This window comes from Mesocricetus auratus, unplaced genomic scaffold (assembly GCF_017639785.1).
Source record: "Mesocricetus auratus isolate SY011 unplaced genomic scaffold, BCM_Maur_2.0 Super-Scaffold_100707, whole genome shotgun sequence".
Classification (NCBI taxonomy): Eukaryota; Metazoa; Chordata; class Mammalia; order Rodentia; family Cricetidae; genus Mesocricetus; species Mesocricetus auratus.
The window spans coordinates 3,299,567-3,324,510 of record NW_024429269.1 but is presented as its reverse complement, the minus strand read 5'-3'; the positions used below and the strand labels follow the sequence as shown (position 1 = coordinate 3,324,510).

At 46.0% G+C, this 24,944-nt stretch overlaps 1 protein-coding gene across 4 annotated transcripts in view; it reads right to left on the bottom strand.

The window, feature by feature from the left end:
• Extl3 (exostosin like glycosyltransferase 3) overlaps window positions 1–24,944 on the bottom strand; it is a 101,556-nt gene that overhangs the window by 6,808 nt on the left and 69,804 nt on the right. For 3 of the 4 annotated variants that reach the window (XM_040740748.1, XM_040740749.1, XM_040740747.1), the window contains exons 2-5: window positions 20,999–21,092; window positions 16,357–18,966; window positions 8,870–8,997; window positions 2,424–2,568 (exon numbers count right to left, since the gene is read on the bottom strand). In XM_040740748.1, the coding sequence (XP_040596682.1) occupies window positions 2,424–2,568; window positions 8,870–8,997; window positions 16,357–18,504 (2,421 nt within the window). In that variant the 5' untranslated portion in view covers window positions 18,505–18,966; window positions 20,999–21,092. The remainder of the gene's footprint in view (window positions 1–2,423; window positions 2,569–8,869; window positions 8,998–16,356; window positions 18,967–20,998; window positions 21,093–24,944) is intronic. The other variant, XM_040740750.1, reaches the window with a different exon arrangement.

The window sequence follows — 24,944 nt, the reverse complement described above, 5'->3', positions numbered from 1 at the left end:
GAGCCCAGTTGAAGACTTCAAAAGGGAAACTATCACTCAAAATATATATATATATATATAATACAGGGGCTGGGGTAACAATTCAATGGTTAAAAGTGCTTGCTTTGCAAAGTTAAGAACTGAAATTTGGAGCCCCAAAACCCACATAAATGCCAGATAGGTGTGGTAGCCTACCTGTAATTGCAGCCTACAAGAGCATCTCCAGAGCAAGCTGGCTACCGAGACCAGACATTTCTGCAAGCTCTGGGGCTCACTGAGACCCTGACTCAATGAGTAAGGTAGATGGTCAGAGATGATCCCTGACATCAGCCTTGGGCCTGCACACACACATGCATGTGCCCAGACACACACAAGTATGTATGCATATATGCATGCATACATATATACATACATACATACATACATACATACATACATACATACATACCACACACACACATCTGGAAAAACAAATTTAAGTTTTTAAAAAGCTAAGTGTAGCCGGGCGTTGGTGGCGTATGCCTTTAATCCCAGCACTCGAGAGGCAGAGGCAGGCAGATCTCTGTGAGTTCGAGGTCAGCCTGGTCTACAGAGCGAGTTCCAGGACAGCCTCCAAAACAATACAGAGAAACCCTGTCTCAAAAAAAAAAACAAAAAACTAAGTGTAATATGAGCCCGTGTGGCATTTTAAATGTCCTCATAACCATGCTGTTAAAACTCAAAAGGAACTGGAGCTGTCACTTCGCAGCAGGGCACTCTGCATACTCCAGCTTAGCACTGGTCCCAAGTAGCACCACAGAAGAAAAAAGCCAGTGGCGACCCATGCCTCTAGTCCCAGCACTTGGAAGGCAGAGGCTGGCAGAACCCGAGTTCAGGTCAAGGCCACTCTGCTCTACATAGTGAGTTCCAGGGCCGCAGGGCTATGTAAAGAGACCCTATCTCAAAAAAGCAAAACCAAAAAGGGAAGAATGAAAGTAGAACGCCTTACTTACCCCCATTTATCCAAAACAATTGCATTTCAACAAGTAAACATAAAAACCTAAGGCATTTCATAATTTCTCTCCTGCATGTTTTCATACTTTGGTGTTCTTTTTATATATCTGACCAGACACCCATTAAGAACTCAGGAGCTGGGCTGGAGAGGTGGCTCAGAGGTTAAGAGCACTGGCTGCTCTTCCAGAGGTTCTGAGTTCAATTCCCAGCAACCACATGGTGGCTCACAACCATCTGTAATGACATCTGGTGCCCTCTTCTGGCATGCAGACAGAACATTGTATACATAATAAATAAATCTTAAAAAAAGAACTCAGGAGCCACAAGAGGACAGTGGTTATGTTGCAGATCAGAAGAAATGTAGAAAAAGGAGCAAAAAGCAGCAAAACAGAGGTGACAGTGCAGTGAGGGCATGACGGCTGAAGGCACCCGCACTGTGGGTGCTCAGGAGTCCAAACCCCAATGTAAAACAGCACCTCTGGGAAGGAGTGGCAGAGCCCTGCACAGTGGCGGTCAGCCTGAGCCAGAAGGGGGCCAGGCTCTGGCCTGACAGCCACATCTGGGGTGACCATGCTGGAAGTAGACAATAGCCAACAGGTCTTTTGGTCTCGTGTGTTATGTGAACCCACTAGAGTCTGTTAACAGATTAGATGCCGGTGCAATCCAATTACTGTGTCCTACCATTCTACCCAGGGGAGATGGGGACCACCCGCTCCTTGCTCTGGCTCCAATCGCCCAAGAGAGAAGGTGGCATCTAATCTATTCTGTATCAGTGGGTGTTTATCCCTATCATACACACACACACACACACACACACACACACACACACTATATATATATATATATATATATATATATATATATATATAATTGTTTTGGAGGCTGTCCTAGAACTCGCTCTGTAGACCAGGCTGGAACTAAAGGTATGTACCACCACTGCCCGGCCCCTATCTTAAATTCTGAGACCCTTTAACAGATTCTTGTGGGTTCACATAACAAGTGGCACCCAATGCCAACATGATCTGAGACCGATGGCCTAAGGTAATAGTGCCCTCTTCCGCCTGTACTGGTGCCCTCAGCTGTCCATAATGAGAGCCATTGGTCTACAGGTAGTCCTCATGGTCCGCAGGCAATCCAGGTCCTGACTTTCAGTTACTGTATGCACAGTTTTGTTTTCTTGTCTTGAGATGGGGTCTCACTTTGAAACCTAGCCTAGCCTCAACCCTATGATCCTCCTACTTAGCTACAAACCACTGGGATTCCAAGTGCAGGCCACCATGCTCAGCTTCTATAAGCATATCACTCAGTTTCTTCAAATGGAGAAATAGCTTGTCTCTGGCCCACCAGGGGCACATATGCAGAATGGGTGGTACGAAGGCAGCATTCATCATTCATTCCTATACAAGCTCACCCTTACTAAGCACAGACCACTCAACCCAGCCTTTTCTTACCTTGTGAAAGAAGGCAGCACCTGTCAGCACCATGGACAGCTCACAGGAGTAGTTGGAGTTGTAGAGCCAGGACTGGTGAGGGATGTCCCATGCATGGTACCGGCCAGGAAAACCCACAATACGATCACGTGCCTCTCTCCACACACTTGAAAATACACACACTTAAAATGAGCACTTAGATTTTTTGCACTTTTCCTCTATTTCAGTTTTTCCTTCTTTTTAAAAAAAGTCAGACAAGCAAATCAGATAAAAACTACATACACAGTGCCATCAATAATCTGTTTATCACCCCACAAGTGTCTCTCCAGTGTCTAATGGGAAGGTCACATAATAAGCTCCAGAAGATGACAATGTGCTAAGAATCAGGAGACACCAAGTCCTGTTTCTTTCATTTCTTTAAGGGTTTGTTTTTAATGAACATGGCATATTAGTTCCACAGAACAAGTAATTTCGCTACCCTGAGTTCCTGTTCTTCCTGATCCAGGGAGCACATGTGAGAAGCAACCACTGTGGTGAGGAGAACCCATCTCCTAAACTGAACAATGTGTAAAGCTGTCCACAGACCATCAAATGTGGGCATCTGTTAAATGCAGGAAGAATGGGAGAACTGGGCTCAGCTTTGAAAAGTCTGAAGAAACACTGTGTGCATGCATGTGCTTATGATGTACATGTAGAGGTCAGAGGACAACTTTGTTGGGTCCAGGATGAAACTTGGGTCCCTAGGCTTAGCAGATAAGTGCTTTTACTTGCTGAGCCCAGGAGACACTTTTATATCATTCCCAAATCTATAGCTAAGTCAAAACAAATACAATCAGTTCGCAGTTTCACTGGTTGAAATTGGAGCTGAAAGCATTTCAGTTCCAGGAGCTGGCAGCCCCTAAAAGGCCTCAGAGATTGCAGCTGCCTGAGCTCTCCTAAGCTGCTTCAGGGCATTGCAATCCCCGAAACAGAGTTTGAGAGCTGCTGATCTAACAGATGACAACTCACAACTTCCTCCACAACATAGGGCCTTTCCTTTTTTAAACAATGGAATTTTTATTGTGGCAAAATGCCATCTTAATTTTTTTAAGGGCATACTATCCAGTGGCATTAAAGACACACAACTTGTGTCACCATCACCAACATCCACCGCCAGGGCCTGCCAATCCTCCTGCACTGGAAATGAGTTGCTACTCATCTTCCTCCCCATTCTTAGTGTCCCTATGAATCAGACTCCGAGTTGCTTCGTGTGAGTGGACCACACAATGGCTCTCTCTCCTCTCTGTTTATACCTCTGACTGTTACAAGTGATTCTGCTCCCAATACAAAAAGCTCACACAAACTTAGCAGTCAGTGCAGACAGCGTGGGACAGAAGCCCTGCCTGGCACACACCCCAACAGGGAACTAACAGTTAGAATAGAAAGACCTCAAAGACTTAAACAACAAAAATGGGCAAAGGAAATAAGTACAAATGGTCAATAAACACACGAAAAACTGTTCAGCACCCTTCGTTATCAGGAAAATGCAATCAAAATTACCTTGAGGGTTCACATTACCAGTCAGAATGATTGTCATCAAGGAAACAAATTCTAGTGAGGTGTGGACACGCAGGGCCCTGGCATACATGCAGGAGTCTAAGGCCAGGCACTTAGAACATCTGCATGAGCCCCTCAGGGAGTTAAAGCACAACCTTTACTGAAAAGAATCCAAGTCAGCTTCCTACAGTGATGGGGGAAGTCCTTCTGTGTATATGTTGTCCTATTGGTTGATAAATAAAGCACTGTTGGCCAACAAGGAAGCAAGATAGGTGGGACTAGGAGTTGAGGAGGATTCTGGGAAATGTATTCAAGAGTAGAGAGTTGCTATGTGATCCTGGAAAGAGAGGATGCATGAGGCTGCATCCCCGGTAAGATAACACCTTATAAAAATATATATTAGTAATTATGGGTTAATAATTAAGTCAGAGCTAGCCATTAAGAAACCATAGCAAATGGCCAACAGCTTCATAATTAATATAGTGTCTCATGTGTTATTTGGGGGCTGAGACAGCAGCGGGACCTAGGCAGCTGGCAGGAAGAAATCACGTTACACTACAGAGACATGTTTACTGTGACATTCTACAGAGGCCCCAGGTGTCTATCCATTCGTAAGTGGATAAAGACAGTGTGGCACACAGATGCAGGTACAAAGAATGAAGTCGTGTCATTTTTAGGATCACGGATGGAGCTGAAGCTCATCATGTGGTATGAAATAAGCCGGAGTCAAAGAGACAAATATGTTTTCTATCATGTGTAGACACTAAGGGGGAAAGGACATGAAATTAAAAGAAGTAAATGGGGATAAAGGAAGAGAAGGGCATAAAGAATGAGTATGCAAATTACAACCTATGGAGGCACAGAAATGTCACCATGAAGCCCTAGCTTCATACAACTGATAATAAGCTAATAAAACCTAAACAAGTCACACTGTGCTGGGTGCACGTGTGTTCCACTATGTGTCTCCCTTTCCTGCCTGCAGATGTTGGTTGGGATCTACGCCTAAAGACAGTGTGCCAGCTCAGTTCTTGAAGGCTAAACCCCACATTCTGAAAGGGATTCTCTACTTTCTCACCATTCAGAAAAGGTCAAAAAGCTACAGCTGACAAAGTAGGCTGGCACCTTCAGCACCTATGTGAATCCAAACTCCTCAGAGCTAGGACTCCTTTATCTCAGTCATTCTTGGGAGGGAGTCTGGGAGTGACTGAAGTTCTCTCAATACCTCATGGTCACATCCACAGCTCCCAGCCCCTCAGCAGGCCACATCAAAAATACAGGCATTTCCCACTATCAACACCTGGAGTGGCAAAGACCATTCCTGTAGCTCTTCTAGGCTTTTCTCTTTTCGTAACAGGGAGAGCCACAGCTGTTAAATTACCATGGACAACAGCCCAGTTAGTAGGATGTTCCTTTTTCAATCTCAGTTAGCAAAAGACTTGCTTCAGTAATCCACCACAGAAAGGGGGAGGGGGACAGCAGACCTTCTGTCAGAAGTAAAGATGCTATTTCTGTCACCTGTGCCTCAGCAGCAAAAGGACGGAATGGAAGAGAGGAACTCCACAGCAGTGGACCTCCTGTTTCTTAAGATAAACTACAATAAAAATGGTTTTGTAAATGCTGCTAAAAAACACAAAATGATAAATTAGAATTCATCAAAACTGAAAACTTTGTGCTTCAAAGAATTCCACAAGGAGGTGCAAAGATAGCCTGCGGCGCGGAAGACTGCTGGTTTCTCTGACACGGAACAGGCATACACTTACATCTAGAATAAGGAACTCATAACTCTGTAGTAAAGAGACAAATAATCTTCGGTGGCCATTCTTGGTTGTCAACCTGATTACATCTGGAATTAACTAAAATCCAAAAATGGAGGGGCGCACCTGGGAGGTATTTTTGCTTGATTTGAAGAGGGAAGGTCTTCTGATCTGAATCTCTGAGATGGGAAGACAGACCTTTAGTCTGGGTCTTTTGAGCTGGGAAACCCCACCTCTAATCAGGACCACGCCTTCTGCTGGAAGCCTACATAAGGCCATGGAAGAAGGAAGTCCTTGCTTTCAAGTCCATTCCCTCACTGACATTAGAGTCTACTTCTTTGGGATTCCAGTGTATACTGAACCGTGACTGAGCCACTGGATTCCTGAACCTTCTGTTGACAGGTAGGCATTATTGGACTAGCTGGACCACAGCCTGTAAGCCACTCTAATAATCCCATATATATATATGAATTCATTCTGTAAGTTATGTTACTCTGGAGAACCCAGACAATACACAATCCAAACAAAAATAGACAAAATATCTGAATCAACATCTCTCAGCAAAGGCATTCAAACAAGTCAACTAATCCATAAACACTTGAAGAGACACTCAACGTGATAGTCATTAGAGAAAAATATCAAATCGGTAAAGGGGAACTGGGGAGATGGCTCAGTCCATAAAACCAAAGCTGACTTCTGGCCTCCAGACGAGTATCTACATGCACACACACCTGCATTCGCACATACAAATCTATCTTGAACTACACCATTTCACACCCACTTAGGATAGTCATAAAATAAAACTCAGTAAACATGCACTGACAAGGACATAGTTAAAGTGGCATGCTCACTAACTGCTAAAATGATACAGCTACTTTGAAAAGCAGTTTAGTAGTTCCTCAAAACATCAAAGCACCCACCCTCTGGCCCAGTCACTCCACAGCTGAGTATGTACCCAAAAGAAATGTTCCTGTCCAGACATGCAGTGTGTTTCACTGGCAAATAGTAAAGACCCAAATGTCCGTTAGTACAGCACAGGCCTAGTGGTGTGCATCTTTAATCCCTGCACTCAGGAGACAGAGGCAGGCAAATCTCTGTGTTCAAGAGCAACCAGGTCTATATTGCAAGTTTCATAGTGCTACATAGTGGAGCTCCCCTCCCTTTCTGAAATGATTTATGTGCATTAATGAGTGGTTTGCATATATGTCCAGATCCTCTGGAACTGGAGCTAGAGACAGTTGTGAGCTGCCATGTGGGTGCTAGGAATTGAACCTGAGTCCTCTGGAAGAGTAATCAATAGTCTTAACCATTGAGCCATCTCTCCAGTGAGCCCCGAGACCCTGTCTTTAAATGAATAAATGAGGAAAGAAAATGTGGCACACCCATACAACAAGAATGAAGTTCTGTTGCACGCTATGAGACAGATGACCCTAGAAACATACGGTGGAGTGGAGAAACCCAGCCACAGGAGGCCACTTGTGTCCACAATAGGAAAATTTATAGAGATGTGAGGCTTAATGGTTACCTAGGACTTACAGGGGTAGAAAATGACAGAGGGTGGTTGATGGATACAATTTCTTTTGGTGATGTTTTCTAAAATGGACTATGATGACTGCATAAAAGTCTATCCAACTCTATATCTGAATGTATAAATGGGATTGTACATAAATTATGTCCAATAAATGTCACTGAAAACTTAATTTCAGCAAAATGTTCACTCTTGGATGTTACCATGGAAGCAAGTCTAAAGCAGCATTCCAACTAATCCATTAATTCACATGCGTTTGCAACTGACATTGTTCTCTGTGATGGAACAGAAATTAATAATACATTTTCCACAGTGACCCTTGCATGCCACAGTAAATGCCAATGTTTTGCAAAGGTTCTAAATGCTCAGTGAGGTATTTTACTAACCTCACTGCGGATATTTCATGCACTGACCTACTCAGAACACTCAATCCACTTCATTCTCTTACAGGTAGTGTGCCTTACTAGACCACCTAAGCCCCCAGACCACCTGCACCAGGAATTGGAGAGCGCAGCCCAGCACAAAAGGGAGGGAGAGTTAAATAGGCCTGCAAACTCACCAGTAGGCTGCCACTGCTTACAGCTTTATTCTCTGGTATCTCAACTCACTCCTATAGATCACATACACAAACTACAACTTCCACCATCAGGCCCCTAGGCTGTACTGGCTCCTTGTTCATTAATTCCGATTAGACACAGCCCTGGATTGTGTCTGTGACTGCTCTGACCTCATAAGGGGGCTTGATGGATTTATAATGTGGTGGCTTTATTGGAAGATGGTGGAATCCTAGTTGGAAGGGCAGGCTCAGTGGGGGCATGTCTCTGGGGGAACACCCTGCCCTGGTCCCTTCCCATAGTCATCCATTCCTCTGCTTCCTGTCTGTCACAACACAGAGAATAGCCTCTCCACACATTCTCCTTGCCATGCTGTCATGTCCATGTGCACGGAGCCAAGCGACCAATGACAAGATGCTTCAAAACCCGAGTCAAATCAATCTTCCCCATGTTTTTGTTTTTGCCATAGCAAAAATTAACTAATTCAAGGGGTGTTAGTGAGAGAAGCCCAGGTTCTTAGGTAGTCCCCAGCACACAGCATGGATTTAACAAACGTTAATGTCATCATTGCTACTGCTACCACCACCTCCTCCTCCTCCTCCTCCTCCTCCTCCTCCTCCTCCTCCTCCTCCTCCTCCTCCTCCTCCTCCCCTCCTCCTCCTCCTCCTCCCTTTTCCTGTTGGACCTCTGTTCTCTACCCCAATCACATCTCAGGGGCCAGTGCTCTGGCACTGTCCCCTTCCTCAACAAACAATCCTTTGTCCCTGCCACCTACAACACAAACCTATTTCCTCATCTCTTTTCTCGGCCCAGGAGGCTGGTTTAAGGATGACAAACCTGCAGGTCCAGGAGAAGCAAGGAACCCTGGCCCAGCTAATCACAGACTCCCTTCTCCCTGGCCCCAGAGGAAGAACCTCCTGGGATCAGAGCAGTCCTGAAGAGGATACGTGAGAGTCAGCCAAACCACTGAGACCAGGGACCAGTCCCATTCCACGACACCCCAACAGCTCCCAGTTTTTCCTCTGCTGTCAGCTGAGAACTCCAAATTGGTTTTTAGCACTTTCACACTGAAGTGTTTGAAAATCTGTCCCTCACCGAAACCCAAACATGATTTCATCATGACGGAGGTGAGCGTCATCATCGATAGACAGTATGGCCTCCGTCTCGATCTCATTCCAGGGCAAGAACCGATTGTTCAAACTGTTCTTCTCAGTACGGACAACCTGACATGAAAGAGGAAAACACAAGAAATCAATGCTGTATCAAAGAATTCTTAAAGTGACTTTAGTTTGGATCTTACTGCAATTGGCCTGGGGACCTGCCACTTGCTTGTGACATCTAACTTGTGCCTCTCAATGAAGCTGTCTCCCATCCAGGACATGTAAGAGGGTCTCAGGCTAACTTCAGTCATTGTAAATTACTCTCTCATGGAAAGAACACTGAGGATTATTTTATACAATGAAGACAGTCTAAGAGATTAAACATGTTTCACAAAGAACACAAAGTAGCAGAGGATGGCTAAGTCTAAGTCCCAGAGCTCAGATCTACCCAATTGCTTACAAACTTTAAAAGGACACTTAAAAATACTTTGAGTTTATCTCATTTCTGGCTGATACCCGCCTCCCAACACACACACACACACACACACACACACACACACACACACACACACACACACACTTCTGAAGTCTTTGGGAGACAAACCTTTTGAGAAAGGTGTTTATATATTAGTTCACCTTGTGGAGCCCACCCACAGTGTTTACATCTACCATCTACAGTGCTCATCATGCGTACAAAAGCTCCTTTCTCCATAGGTGTGCACACAGGGCTGATTTGTTCTGATCCTCAGGGAGGCATCTATGCTGGGTATTCGGACAGAGTAACTTTGGTAAAAGGATAGAGGAAAAATGTTTCCAGTCAGGAGACTTGGCTGAGATCATGGGTATGTAGACTTCTAGACCTGGGATACACTTGCTAGTTGGTGTCAGGAGGTTAGTGCAGGGCATATGGTGATGGAAGTGAGATATCCATCTCAGCTTCCTGAGTCCCTGTGACATCCTCTTTGCTTTCTCGGAGTAAGATGATGCTTCCTCATTAGTTGGACTAGCTAAGGAACTTGTGGTTTGAATGAGATGTCCCCACAAGTCTGGCTCCCAGCTGGTGGCTGGCTGTCTGTCTGAGAAATTTAGGCAGTGTGCTTGGCTCAAGAAAGTGTGTCACTGGTACATAAGAGTTTAGGCTTGATGAGCTTGGTGGTCCACACTTTCAATCCCAACACTCAGGAAGCAGAGGCAGGTCGATCTCTGAGTTCGAGGACAGCCTGGTCCACAAAGCAAGATCTAGGACAACCAAGGATGTTACACAGAGAAATCCTGTCTTGAGAAACTATACAGACACAGACACACAGAGACACAGACACACAGAGACACAGACACACAGAGACACAGACACACAGAGACACACACACAGAGACACACACACACAGAGACACAGACACACAGACACACAGACACACACACACATACATTTAGACTTGAGCCATTTTGAGTTTACTCTCTGCTTTATGTGATCGCTCAGCTTCTCCCCAGCTGCCATGCCTGTTCCTATTTGTTTCCCTGCCATAATAGTTTCTTATCCCTCTAGAACCATAAGCCCAAATAAACCCTTCATTGTGTAAGCTGCCCTGGCCATACTATTCTGTCATGGCAACAGAAAAGTAACTACTGCAATACCATAAACAAGGGAGTTATCACAGTGCCAACAGTGATGTCACTGTGACTTGCTCCCAGCTCTGCTGAGGGGAGGGGTGTTAAGGTATTTCTGTTGGGCACTGCTGTCAGTTCTGCAAAGAACACTGCTTTGCATATCTGCCTGATTTTGGAGATAGTCTTTGAGTTGGGATTGGCTGAAGCCCCTGCTCTTCACTGTCCCAATCCCTGGTCTGCTAAACTGCTGTTACAAATATTTTCAAACCAAAGCCCCCATGGAAAATGTATCATTAATTCCTGTTCCATCACAGAAAATGACACCAGTTACAAACATAGTGAAGAGACAAATTAGTTTGAGTGCTGCTTTAGACCGCTCCACAGGCGGTCCAACTCCATCAACACTAAGGAGGATCGAAACTACACTACTCCAGATATCAGAGCATAGCAACAGACTCAAATCAACTAGCCCCAAGCGTATTTAACCACTTAAAAAACAAAAACAAAACAGCCAGGGGTTTCCTAAGCTCAGATTCAGTGGTAACAGAACAAAGAGGCCAAGTTCTGGGTCAGGAAACAGACTGGCCATTTAACTGGCAGAGTTGGGTTAGAGAAAGGCAAAAAGAGACGGAACTACACTCAGGGAGAGAGAACAGAACACATAAGGGCACTGCCTGGAGTGTGAGGTCCTGGCTAGGATACTAGGTAACATCAGTGGGGACACACAGCCAGGAGGGAAGCCACCAACGCCTTATACTTTGTTCCCCAGGGAGCAGAAAGGTGACAGGCCCCAAATGCAAGTTTGGTGATAGTAAAATCCCATCGATGTTAAGGTGCTCTCAATTGCAGAAATGTTATCACATAAGATCATGTGGCCACCTGAGAGGATAGAAACTGCCTCATCATTCATTTGCTTTCCTAACATACCCTGCCATCCACTCAAAGCACTGTAATTCAGCCAGTCCTGCAGAGCACAGCCCCTCCTCGGCCCCAGAAGACATACACAGGGAAATTCGACCCCTCAAGCTTCTCTTTTAAGACTATCCGTTCTGTGAATTAATTTCCTGCATGATTATTTACAGAGCCTGAGCACTTGGTATGACTCAAAGCCTAGCTGCAAGGACGTTGCCAGAACTATTGGAAACAGGACCTCCACTTGCTCCAGCCAAAGCTGCATTTTCCAAGAGTCCCAGGAGATGGCTCTGCTCGGGTGCAAAGAAAGCAGCATGGCTATGGAGCCTATCTGAAGAGCAGAGCAATTCCACTCAACCTCTGACAGTGTGAACCTGGTGGTCCCTTCACTGAATCGCAATACCCTGTTGTCTGCAGAACCTGGAGTCAATTACCAGCAAACCGCCACACTCGAGTCCAAAAACAAGAAAAAGGCAAACTGATGTGATGAGGAGGATCTGGGGCCCAGAGCACAGACAGGAGGATCATTTGCAAACTTCACAGTGGGGCTCCTCGCTCTCCCTTCCCCACTCCACCTGAGACAGGTCTCTCCTCACAGCTATCCTGGAACTCACATGTAGACCAGGCTGGCCTCAAACCCACTTGCCTCACCTCCCAAACGCTGGGATTAAAGGTTTGTATTATCACACATAGCTCTTTCCTTATTCTTTAAAAGACCCGAGTAGGGCAGACCACAGAGCTGGGAATCCAGCAGCAAACAGGATCTGGCCAGGCTTCACAAGCAAGTCTGTGCAGAAGTAGTTCACTGAATTCCATCCCTGAGAGGTCTGTCAGGACGCCCAAGAGGGAAGAAAGGGGAAAGTTCTGATTCAGAAACCTAAGGGGGAGGTTTCACCTTTAACCTCAGCACATGGGGGGAGGAGGGAGGAATGTAAATTCAAGGCTACATAGCAAGGCCCCCGGGCCTGCCAGGGCTATGTGAGACCCTGCCTCAAAACAAAAACAGATGCTGGCTTCAAAGCTATAGTGCTTAATCACTAGACTGATGCTCAGAAACTAACCATCGTGGTTTGGGCAAAGAAATCCTCACAGGAAGACTCAGTCATTCCTAAACCCATGTGCACACAGACCAACACTGGCCTCTAGGAGTTTGAGAAAAGCATCAATGGAAAAGAAACAGGTCAACTAGAAGAATATAGTAACTTCTACATTTCTGTTGATGTTTTGTTTCAAATTACAACAGTAATCCTCCACCCTGACCCCCCCAAAAAAAACTGGCTGTTTCTTCATGTTGTACCTAAAAGGTGTATTACAGATTTTCTGTTTACACTTTGGTAACTCCAAAGTTACTGCTTTAATTGCGAGGCCGGCACTAAGCAGAAGGAATAGAATAGCGCATAGTGACAGCACAGAAATGTCCAGTGCCTGTCATACAGACGGTGGATGAGGAAGTGGGTAAAGGGAATCAGGAACAAGACAGCCCTGCAGTTTCCAGAATATGACAACAAACTTGCCAACTTTACAGACTGAACACTCAATATAATAAGTAATACTAAAGAATGATAATGAGACAAATTAGGAGACCCATTAGTATTTGTTGTTTTAGTTTTTCTTCTCGCTGTTGTTCAGGCAGGTCTTGAACTCATGTTGTCCAGGCTGGCCGTTAACTTGAGTCCTCCTGCCTCCACTTCTCGATTGCTGGGTGACTTGCATGTGCCACCGAGTTTGACTTCTAACCTTGCTTTCCAATGTGGAAACATCTACTGGCCTACATCAATCAAGCTGGAGCAACTCTGTAACAATTGCTTGTTTCACATAGCACGCTCCCAGGTCAGCTGGCCGTCTCTTACCATTCTCCACACAAGCCTTGAGCCCATCACATCTTTCTTCTCAACACAATGCAGTGGGCCAAGATGGCAATCCTGCCACTGCACTGGTCCTTTACGTCACTGAGATTACACTGGCTCAACTCAGCCTAACGGCCTCCAGCCTCTACCAATGTCACACGCACAGTGCATTTCTGTAGCCAACCTCATCTCACGCTATCATACAGAGGAGAGACGGGAAGAGCAGCTGTTTCCTCTAACTCAAAGCAAACCACAGAGCTCAGGAATGAAGAGCATGAGGCCTAGGAAGCTGCACCCATCACGGCTCTAACATAGGAGCACCAACATCAAAGAACTTGAGGCCACAGGGGCACTAGCTCGCTCACTCACTCATTCACTGAACAAATGGGAGGGGCCAAAAGGAAGAAGAGCAAGGGGTGGAGTTACGAGTAGCAGTGAGCTGGTTTTCATTCATAACTGTGAGGCTAATGCAGCACAAAAACAGTACAGGTTTTAACTTTTCAGACAAGCCTGTTGGAACTTTTAAAAGCTGAGGAGTCCTGTGAAAGCATGAGTAAGTAAAACAGCCCACAGTACAGGGCCAGCCTCCAGGGAGATGATGCACACAAAGGCCACACAGCACCGAGAAAACACTGAGATGGTTAGCAAGCTGGGCGTGGCACGCACCTCTGTCCCGGGATGCAGAAGAATGAGGCATGAGGAACACAAACTCAGGACCAGCCGGGCTCACAAGTGGCAAGTTCCAGCCCTAACAGCAAGCCCCTGCCTTCCAGCCATCAATACTGCTCAAAGTCACTGCATCTTGATGCTAGCTCAGCCTCGCCTAGCTTGCTACCTGCTTTACACAGTTATTTTACAGTTTTAATTTTATGTTATATATTTATATTACTTACTCATAAGCAATCTTATGCCTTTCCAGGAAATTTGGGCTTGGAACAAAAGAAAAGCTATGCATTAAATTATAGCTGGAAATCCTGATACCTACTTCTACTTTGAAAAGCATTATAAACAGAGCTCTTGCTGGCCCTGATACCTGCCTCCACCAAGAGGGTCAGCAATTTCAATTGCTGATCTAAATGCCTCTTTCCCTTAAGCAGGAAGCACAGTCAAAATATTTAGCCAACTAGACTGAAATTCTCTAACTTGAAAGTCTTTCCTTTTAAAAACTAGCAACTAGAGAAGGCTGCATGCTACTACAGAAAGTGTGTTAGAATGGTCCATTTGGAGAATTTCTGGCATTTCTAGCTAGGTATCATATTACTGCAAGGGGCTGCCCAGAAATCACAGGGGACTACTCATTTCCCACCAGATTATAGAAAAGGATTCGATCTGGCAAGTTCCTGGTGAATTTCAGTCATCACTTACTGGAAACAGGGAGCCAAGGCTGCTCTGCCATCTACTACATGAGGAAAGCTGCCGCTCACAAAACAGCACACTTTAAAACAACTCAAGCATACCTGTCTTAGTCACTGTTCTACTGCTGTGAAAAGACACCACACGACCAAAGCAACTGTAATAAGAAAACGTATTTAACTGGGAACTTGCTTTCTAGGGTTAAGTCCGCTACCATCATGGTGGGAGCATGGTGATAGGCAGGCAGGCGTGGTGCTTGAGAAGTAGCTGAGAGCTATCTATGTCCTGGTCCACAGGCAGAGAGCAAGACACTGGGCCTGGTGTAGGCTTTGAACCTTCTCCAAAAAGGCTTCACTCCTAATTCTTCCCAGTTCATCAATGGGGACGAAGCATGCAGACATATAAACCTATGGGGACCATCTCATTCAAACAACCATAACCTAAAACAACCAAGAAAAGACACACGCTTCACTTAGGGAAGTCTCTCAGAAATCTCCCCATTTACAGTATACATTAAAAAAAATCACATCATGCTACTGCTGCTCTGAAAACATTGCAAAGGTAGCTAGATAGGCATGCTGGTGCACACCTTTAATGTCAGCACTCGGAAGGCAGAGGCAGGTGGACGTCTCTGAGTTCAAGGCCATCTTGGTACGTAGTGAGTTCCAGGGCAGCCAGAGAAAACTATATAGTAAGACCATGTCAGAAAACAACAACAAAACTGAAAGAAAACCTTTAAAGAGAATGGCTTTTCCAATGATATCAATTTTTTAAAAACTGGACTAGACTCAGAACCCCTTTTTAGACAAATCATCCCAAAAAACTGATTCTTCTCAAGCACACATCTAGAAATGCACAGCCCACCAAACTTTTTTGTCCTTCTTCCTTCCTTTTTCTAGAAAGAACTCATGATGCAGCTAAGTACTTGGTGGTCTTAAGATAAGAGCAATGGAGTGCACCTCTCCCCCAGATGGCTAACGTAGTACTGTAGGCAGACATGCACAGTCCTGAGAAGCCACACTCCTAACCCTAACCCTAACCCTAATGTGTCCCCTGTACCCATGACTCAGACACAGCAAAGCAAAGCATTAGTACAACCTGCAAAATACTCAGGCAAAGGTTCAAAATCTTCAACTCTCAAATATCAAAATCCCCAACACCAGCCTTCCAGAGGCTTCCACTGCACCCCGGGAGAAGACCTGGGTCATTTCCCAGTCCTTTGGGAATGACTGAGATGGAAGCTTCTTGACTCGAACATGCTTAAGCACAGTTCCTGTTACTCGCCAGTCTTGGCAAGAGCTAGAGGAGAGATGGAGAGACTACACAGTGCCTACTAAGTGCCCTAGGACAGCTTTCTCTTACTACTATCATCAGTATGGAAGATGTCCAAAGGATAACGGAGGGAGCTTTGTGAACCTTCATGGCTCCAGTATCAGTTCCTATTGTGAAGGCACCAGGGAGACTTAGGACATGCTGGGCAGTAATGGAGCCAGCATAGCCTGAAAGGCAGCAAGCAGAAACTTCACAGGGAAAGGAACCTAGAGGGGTTCATAAATAAATCAATAAATATGTTATGGCAGCATGTAAAAGGCCCTAGGCTCAAACCCCAGCACCAGGATAGCAAGCATGCATGCGCGCGCACACACACACACACACATATATTCACCTCTGCTACTAGTGAGGGAACAAAAGTGATAAACCTAGAAAAGGCATCAAGAGTGTGATACTATTCAGCGCAGTAAAATGTACTGCCCAGTTCTATTACCATGATGGGAACACCAATGTCTGGCCACAAAAGGTCCTCCGAGGGCAGCTTGGGAGAGTTCCACACCACCACTACCTTGTTCAGGTAGGGGAGGCCGTTGAGTCTCTCCAGGGAGTTCATGAGCACTTCCTCCCGCTCATAGGTCAGCATCACAACCGTGAACTGCTCCCGCTGGACATTGCCTCCAAGTGCTGCCTGGAACTCCTTGCCAGAGCCCCCAGCCCCACCACCAATGGGCCGAAATCCAGTCCCTGAGCCCAGGAATTTGGCCTCAGAGGGCAGCACAGGGTCAAAAGGTGTGTGTGGGAAAAGATGGAAAGGTCCAGGTGCAGAGTTCCAGCTACGGTAACAGTCTGTGACAGTCAGAGTAAAGTTGCGGAGGTATTTAGGCGAGGCATAGGGTGGTTCTGTCTCTACTGGCCCCAAGTCCAGGTCCCCATTGTCAGCCATGTTGGGGTCAGTTCCTGCTGCTTTTCCTGAACGATGGGGGATCTCAGCTGCTACTTCTTCCCGGATGGGAGCAGCTGGGATCTGGATGCGAGTCCTAATCATGGCCAGCATGGTATTAAAAATACTATCAGCAGTGGAGAAGTAGGTCTCCCAGAGAAAGCGGCCTTGCCGCCTCATAGCCAACAGATCACTGTCTGAGAGACTCCGTAACAGGAAGTGAACCTCTGTAACTCGTGGCTTGGGCACCACCAGGGCGGCCTCATTCCACTGCAGCATGTCATGGTACGGGAGCTGTACCTGCTCCCCCAGAACAACCGGCACAGCTCCCACTTCCAGGGCTTCAAAGAGCCGTGTTGCACACCCGGATGAAATAACCAAGTGTGGGTCCCCAGGAGTGATGATAACGGCAAAGGTCGAGAGCTTCAGCAACTCCAGGCGGTCTTCCCGCTCCCCACAGAGGGCCCACTCAGTAGGCAGACTGGGCTTCGGCTGGTTTTTGCAGGTAAATTCTACCAGCACCTGATCTAACTTGCTGTCCTGTACAGCCTTTAGGGTGGCAATGATGCGGTCATCATAGTCGGCTGGGGGGTCGCCCTCCATTTCTTCCTCAAAGGAACGGGCCTCCTGAAGGCTAGATCTCAGGGACTCGATCTTCTCACCCTGGAAAGTGAAGAGATATTTTCGCTTAACTGGCACCTGCGGTGGGATTTCCATGAAGTTGGGTTCGGACATGGCATGGACAAGCGGTGACACTACCAAATCAAAGCCAGGCCTGTACTGGGCAGCATAGAATGTAGACTGGGCCACCATGGCCCGGCCTGTACTGACATTGTACAGTAAATTCTGTGTGTCTGACTTCCGGGACAGGTTGATAATGACATGGTTGTGTCCATCCGTCCTCCAGTGCGGCAGAGAATACAACTGCTTCTCAATGTCGGCAGGCCGCAGCACAGCAGGCTCCTGCATTTCTCCCACTAACACCACATATAGGCAGGCAATGGCTGCATTTTCTGTAACATAAACATTGGCTCTCACGGTAGCCTGAAAAGCCTGCTTGACCAAAGGGTCCAGGTAGCTCCCAAAGGCAAACTGGTCACTGTCATAGACATAGACAGGAAAGCCAGAGGTCAGGGGACATCGAGAGTAATCAAAGCAGTTGTGTAGCCGGCAACCCCGAGTGACCTTGGGCGGTGGGAGGCCAGCATCATCCTTCTCGGGGAGCAGTCGGATGGGCAGGGACAGTCTGGGCTGGTTCTGGGCCATCAGCTCCTTGTAGGAGTGCTCTGTCTGGCTGATGACATTCTTGAGCTGCAGCAGGTCCTGCTTGGCATTCTCTATGCTCTTCTTACAGGCTTCAATCTTGAGGTTCAGTTTGGTGATTTCACTGTTCAGCTCCTGCCGCTTGGCTTCTAGCTGTAGAAGCTCTTCGCTCACAGACTCTCGAATCCGACAAAGATCTAGAACATGCTTGACCTCACAGAGCTCGTTGCCAGCCCGAGGGCCAAAGATGCGCTTGCCGGCTTCATCTGCCTCATCCAGAGTGGTGAGGTAATAGTGAGCGATGAGGGGGAAGAAGACCAGGATGATGAAAAGAGTAAAACTCAGCCACGTCAGCCGGATGCGGTTGGACCAGCGCAGCATACAGGTCTGACCACCATTCCCCGCTCCCCCATTCCGCAACATGGTATAGCCTGTCATGAGTTCTCTGTGGCTCTTGCCCACTCCGATCACGTTGGATCACTCGCCATAACCATGAGTTTGTTTGACAAAACTCAACCTCTTTTTCACATACAAGTTTGTGGAAGAGTCAGCGTGCTCCCTGCACAAGGCACCAAATAAAATGGAAATTTCATTTTCCTCAGCTGTGACTGAGAAAGTCTCTAACCCTAGTCAGATGGATCCTAAGTATTGGCTGTTGTCATCAAATAGAAAAAGGTACCACATGGCTGATGGGATGAAGAGGAAGAGATCCATGGTGTTAAAATCCAGGGGAAAGGCCCTGGGCTCAGAGGGACCGTCTTAACTCCATAGCTTTTGTTCCTTGGCTTTGTTGAGCAGCCAGTATGCATAGCTTCCCCTCGAGTTATGCAGTGACTGGTAAAAACAGCTGGCAGTTTGAAATGCCAGCCCTGTCCTCCATGTCACTACCAACAATCAGGCCTGCAAAAGAAGGAGAATCTTGTCAGTCTTGAAAAGGTTATGCTTAAAGCTCCATTACTATCCCACACGCTAGCCCCAGCGACCTGAGGCCTGGGCATTCCATGAGAGAAGGGGAAGCAACATCCATCTAACCCTGGTCCCCTCCTAACATGAAGGTCTCCTTGTGAACTACTCAAAAACAACTCTGAGAAGCTCAATTTGTTAAATTTAGAGTTGAAAAGAGTTAAGAGAGCTCTTTTGAACTTCACCCAGAAATAGATAAAAGGTATTTTTCAATTTGCCTCTATTTATCTTCCATTAGCAGACATCAGGCACTCCTTAAAATAGAAACAGTAACCTGGTCTTTTCGGAGAGGAACAGTATACACAGAAATGAGAGGCATCATCCTTCATCCTTTAGAGCTGGACCAGACCTGCTGTCAGCCATCATACTCAGTGTCCTAATCCTGTAAAATGGAGAGACTTGCATGCAAATAACAAGGTATCATCGTGCTATGAAAGTAGGTAGAGGATGTGAGGTTCTGAAACTCATGCATCCTGACACAGCATCCCCAGTTCCCTCACCAAACTCTATAAGACCAATGTAGGGAAGCTTTTCTACCTACACTCCCTTCAAACAGAAGTCAAGTCACACTACTCTATGCCCAAAACATTCCAGTTCACCCATTCACTTCTTCACATAAGCACATTCACAGCCAGGGAGAGAGGTAGCACTCAGGAGGCTGAGGCAGGAGAATCTTGAGTTCAAGGCCAGCCTGCACTACATAGTAAGACCCTGCCTCAAGAAAAAAAAGTGTGCGTGGCTGAAATGTATTTGTTGTTGTTATTTTGTTTTGTTTTTTGAGACAGGGTTTCTCTGTGTAGCTCTGGCTGTCCTGGAGTTTACTCTGTAGACCAGGCTGTCCTGGAAACTCACAGAGATCCACTATCCTCTGTCTCCTGAAGTGCTTGGATTAAAGGTGTATGCCACCACTGCCCAACTGCAAATTAACACATGTCAAGAATTGCCTAGGATGTGTAATAACCCTTGACCTCACCAAGCTTTAGACAAGATATAAACAGCTGCAGAACATCTGTCTACCTTGTCAAATCTGTGAATTCAGTCCCCAGCAGGGGGAAGGGAGATGGCAAGAAAAACCAACCACAAGGCAGTGGACTGATTGGCTCAGAGACCAAGCCACTCCCAGCTTCCATCTTTGCTCTAAATGTACAACTGTTAAAGTCAGATAAGGCCTTTTCTATTCTACACTTAGGTAAAAACAAAAAGTTGATGGAAATTTTACTAAGGTTTAAGGAGAACAACTGATCAGGATGACAAAAAGTAAAACAAAATCTAATTTGGATAATTTAAAGTTGACAAAGAAGGGCTGAAGCTCACAGCTCTTGCAGAGGATCCAAGCTTGGTTCCCAGCACCCACAGGGGTGGCTCACAACCACCTGCAACTCCAGCTCCAGGGGCTGCAAAGCCTCTGGCCTCCACAAGCACCCATGCTTACGTGCACAAATCCACACACAAACGCATGACTTAAAAATACATCTCTGGAGCCGGATGTGGTAGCACACACTTTTAATTCCAGAATTCATGAGGCAGAGACAGGCAGATCTCTCTGACCTTGAAACTACCCTGGTTAACACAGTGAGTTTTAGGCAAGACAGGGCTATAGAAGTGAGACCCTATCTCAAAAAATAAAAATGAAAACAAATCTCCAAACTCAGATAAATAACATCTAGTCAAACATCCCAATTAAGACCCACATTTCTTTGTTTAGTTTTGAAGACAGGGTCTCACTGTGTAGCCCTGACTGTCCTGTAAACCAGACTAGCCTCAAATTCACAGATCCACCTGCCTCTGCCTCCCAAGTGCTGGGATTAAAGGCGTGCCCCACTATGCCTGACTCATGACCCCCATTTCTAAAACACCCACATTATCCTTTTATTCAACTGTATGTGCTTCTGCTGTAATGATGAGTAATAACACAACAGGGAATCAAGACGGGATCCAGGCCGTGCAGCCAGTAGCCTTCCCCGCTCACCTTACTCGGACCGGTCTTCCTTTCTCTGCTTTCTGTGGTATCATTTTGCTTCAACACATGAATCTTGAAACAGTTGACACCAGAGTTTGCTCTCCTGATTTAAAGAGAAGATGGAAAGGGACTATTTGAAAAGTGCTCACTACTGAAGGTGCTGCTAAAGACTTTAAATTAGTCTTTCTGAAAAGGCTCCCGGGCAGATTCAGCGGTCACAGAGCACACTACCAAGCAGGGCTTTTTGGAGTGAGCAGTTACCACAGACACACACCAAGACAACAGGGGACGTTTTCATAGGCAGTAGTTGCTTGCTCAGAGTGCTGGAGAATGTAAAGCAGAGTACTGTAAAATATAGGCAGAATACAAGGACTTCCAGAGCTGGTAGGTGAGATGATGTTTACACCTAGAACGGAGTTTGGAACAAATGGGGCAGATGAGGAGCACCCGGAGGCATAAATGAACCAGCATGAGCCATGAGCCAGGTGTGCAGGCATACCTGTCATTCCACAGAGAGGAAGCAAAGGCAGGAGAACCCTGGGTTCCACGCATCTGGGCAACAGTACTCTCAGTGCACCCAACATACAAGCAGAGTTGACAATGGAAACAAATGTTTGAATGAAAACCAACACTGATTCATAAGAATTTCATCCACCAGCATGAGCCAATTGTGTGGACTCTGCCTCCTAAACACTGACCTACAGTTTTCAAGCATAAAAGGAAGAGAACTCTGTTCCTCTCTCATCTAGAAATAATAGACGCAGTGATCTTCAGTGTTCTCAGTGCAGGTGCACTGTGCATCTTCCTAATCCTCACCCCCACAGCCCTAGTGCCCACCAACCTGCCCCATCCCTGCCTGCACACACTGCAAGCTACTCAGTTTCCCCTCCCTTAGGAATGGGATGTGGCCTCTCACCGCACTGCCCCCCATATCCAATTTAGCCATCACCATCCCCCTGCTCTTTTAATCTGAGCTACACTGCCCCCTTTTCAGATCACCCACGCCAAGTTCTGTAACGGCTGACAACCTCATCCTTGCGGCTCTCTGAAATACTCTGCTTTTCCTGTTGACTCGCGTGCTGCAGGCCCATTTCTTGATGCTGTCACTTTAAAGTTGCCTTTCTTAGCCCCTGACACTTCCTGAAATTAACCTACTTTCTTTTTTCTTCCTTCCTTCTCCTCTCCCCATTCCTCCCCCCATCTCTTCTTCCCACCTCCCACACTAATCCCTACTCCCTGAGAGCAGGACCTTCCTCTGTTCAGGCCTTGCTAATGTCACTCACTGCATCCACTGTGAGGAGTTAATGAATGAGCCGGGTCCTCAGTCTCTTCCCTTAACTTCTATGAAAGGACAGTTTTAGTATCCCACCCACATCTTTGACTCATGTTCTTTTTCTGTCTTGGGGACATCCAGTCTTCCTCCTACCTCATACTTAAAAGTATTCTGGAAGGCTCTGAGCAGCATCTGTTAATGAATCCATCTGCTTTCATAATGTCAGGCATTACCTAGAAGCTACACCCTCGACACTGACCGTGCTGCTCTGCACCCTGCCTCTCCTGAGGTCATCAATCACTTCAAGGACTTCACTGTCCAAATAACTTTTAGTTCTGCCCTTAATTCTACATTCCTCCAGTCAGAAATTATGTGCTGTATTCAGGAAAGACACCCCTCAGAGCAGCCAACCCTGGATGGAACCCCACAGTTAGATGCCCATTTTACCCTGAGAGACAGTTTTCCCGTCAGAAAAGTGACAGTGCCTTTGCTCAGAAGTATGACAAAACTCAGACAGCATGTAAGCACTGTAGACAACCTTCAGTTAGTTTTCAGTCTCTAGCTCCTATGTCTATATCTGGTCTCTTGCCAATCTTGCCTTTTTTTTTATGGCAATCATAATTATGATAATACAGTTACAATAGTGGTTTACAATAATTTTCACACTTTCCCCTTTTTAATTATTATTCTACCTTCACCCTAGGTCTAGCCCACAGCAACCATAGTCTACCAACTTATCCTGTGTATTACCTAATTCCGTTTTTTAAAATCCCACTTAGGGTGAATGTCCCCAGCCCATCCTTCAGCTCCCCAATCCACTCTTCTACATCCTGTTTACTAATGACTGCAGTCCGTATACTGATTTCAGAAACAGGATGTTTTCAGGTCCACGTCACTTTCTCCCTACCTTTCCATCTTATTTCGTATATTTGTTTGTAAGAATTAAACTATTAACCTGGAATGATAAGTGCCTGCTATTTGGGAGACAGAGGCAAGGGGACCATTTGAGTTAAGAGTTCAAGACCAACATGGACAATGTATGCAGACTCTCATTTAAAAACAATTAAAATTTTAATATGATAATACCAACAACTAAACTTCCCGTGGGCTTAATTTCCACCATGCCATCATCCACCACACAGCCAAGGGGCATTTGCCAAAGTCAGCACTATGTTTTCTGAATGTTCAGCCTCAAAAACTATGAGTGAGATCAAGCCATTCAAAACTCCGGGAGGATGGGCAAGGCCCTCATGAAGCCCCACCCCTAGCTGAGGTGCTTGGGCAACGAAAGGCTGCTGGGTGAGATGGGGAGAATGGCCCTGTTAAGTTGCCCGTGCTTTGGCGGATGGTCTACACTCATGCACAACAGGACAGCACTGTCTGGACTCGGGGCTGTGAAAGAGGACACAAATCTGGAAGGAGGCTGTGGGGGCTGGTAAGATCAAACACATTGTATATATGTATCAAATTCCCAATTAAAAACAAACAAACCTCTTTATTTTCTATATTACTCAACATCAAGTATTTTGTGACAATAGCAGAAAACAGACTAACGGTATTATAAGTAATCTAGAGATGGTTTAAAGCACATAACACAGGGGTTCTCAACCTGTGAACTGTGACCTCTTTGAGGGTCAAATGACCTTCCTTTCACAAGGTCACCTAAGAATATCAGAAATCAAAGTATTTATATTATGGTCCATAACAGCAAAATTACAGTTATGAAATAGCAAACAAAAATAATGTTATGGTTGGGGTCACCACAACATGAGGAACAGTATTAAAGGGTCGACGCATTAGGGAGGGTGAGAACCACTGATGCAACAGGATGTGGAAGTATGTGCAAACATCATACCATTCTATATAAGCAACTTGAGTGTCTGCAGACTGTTTCTGTTTTTGTTTTCGCTTGGTTTGGTTTTTCAAGACAGAGTTTCTCTGTGTAGCTTTGTAGATCAGACTAACCTCGAACTTAGAGATCCACCAGCCTCTGCCTCCTGGGTGCTAGAATCTAAGACGTGTATTACCACCACCCAGCTACGATCTCACTTTTTAATGGAGCTTACCATGAAGCTACACAGGCTGACCAGCACACTCCCAAGGATGCTCAAACCTCTGCCTGCCCAGCACAGACACATGCCAGCATGCCACTGCCCCGGCTCTTACATGAGTGAGTGCCCTCCTGCCTGTGTGGAAAGCTCTTTACCAACTGAGAGATCTCCCCAGCCTCATGCTCTGCTATCTGAAAATCTGAGAAGTATTTACTTGTGGGAGTTTTATTTGGAGAGGAGTTGGTTCTGTGTTGAAGACTCTGAATTTTCTGAATCTTAGAGCTCCTGTCGCTCACTAACCTAGAGACTTATTATCCGCAGTCTCTGAATATAGTCCGCCTCTCCACCTGCCCCCGAGTTTCTACCTGATGCCTGCCAGCGCCTACTCCGGCCTCCATACCCTCTCAGCTCTTTCACAACTGTCACTTTGCCCTTTGTGCTGCCTTCTGGCAGTTTCTTCACATCTGTCTAGTTTAGGAATTGGGAAACTCTCAGCAAAGGGCCAGACAACTAATATTTTAGTGTGTGTGGGAGTCACATAAATTATCTGCAGCATATTTTAGGACTTTAAAAGGCAGGAGGATCTGGGGAAATGGCTACGTGGTTAAGAGCACTTGTTGCTCTTGCAGAG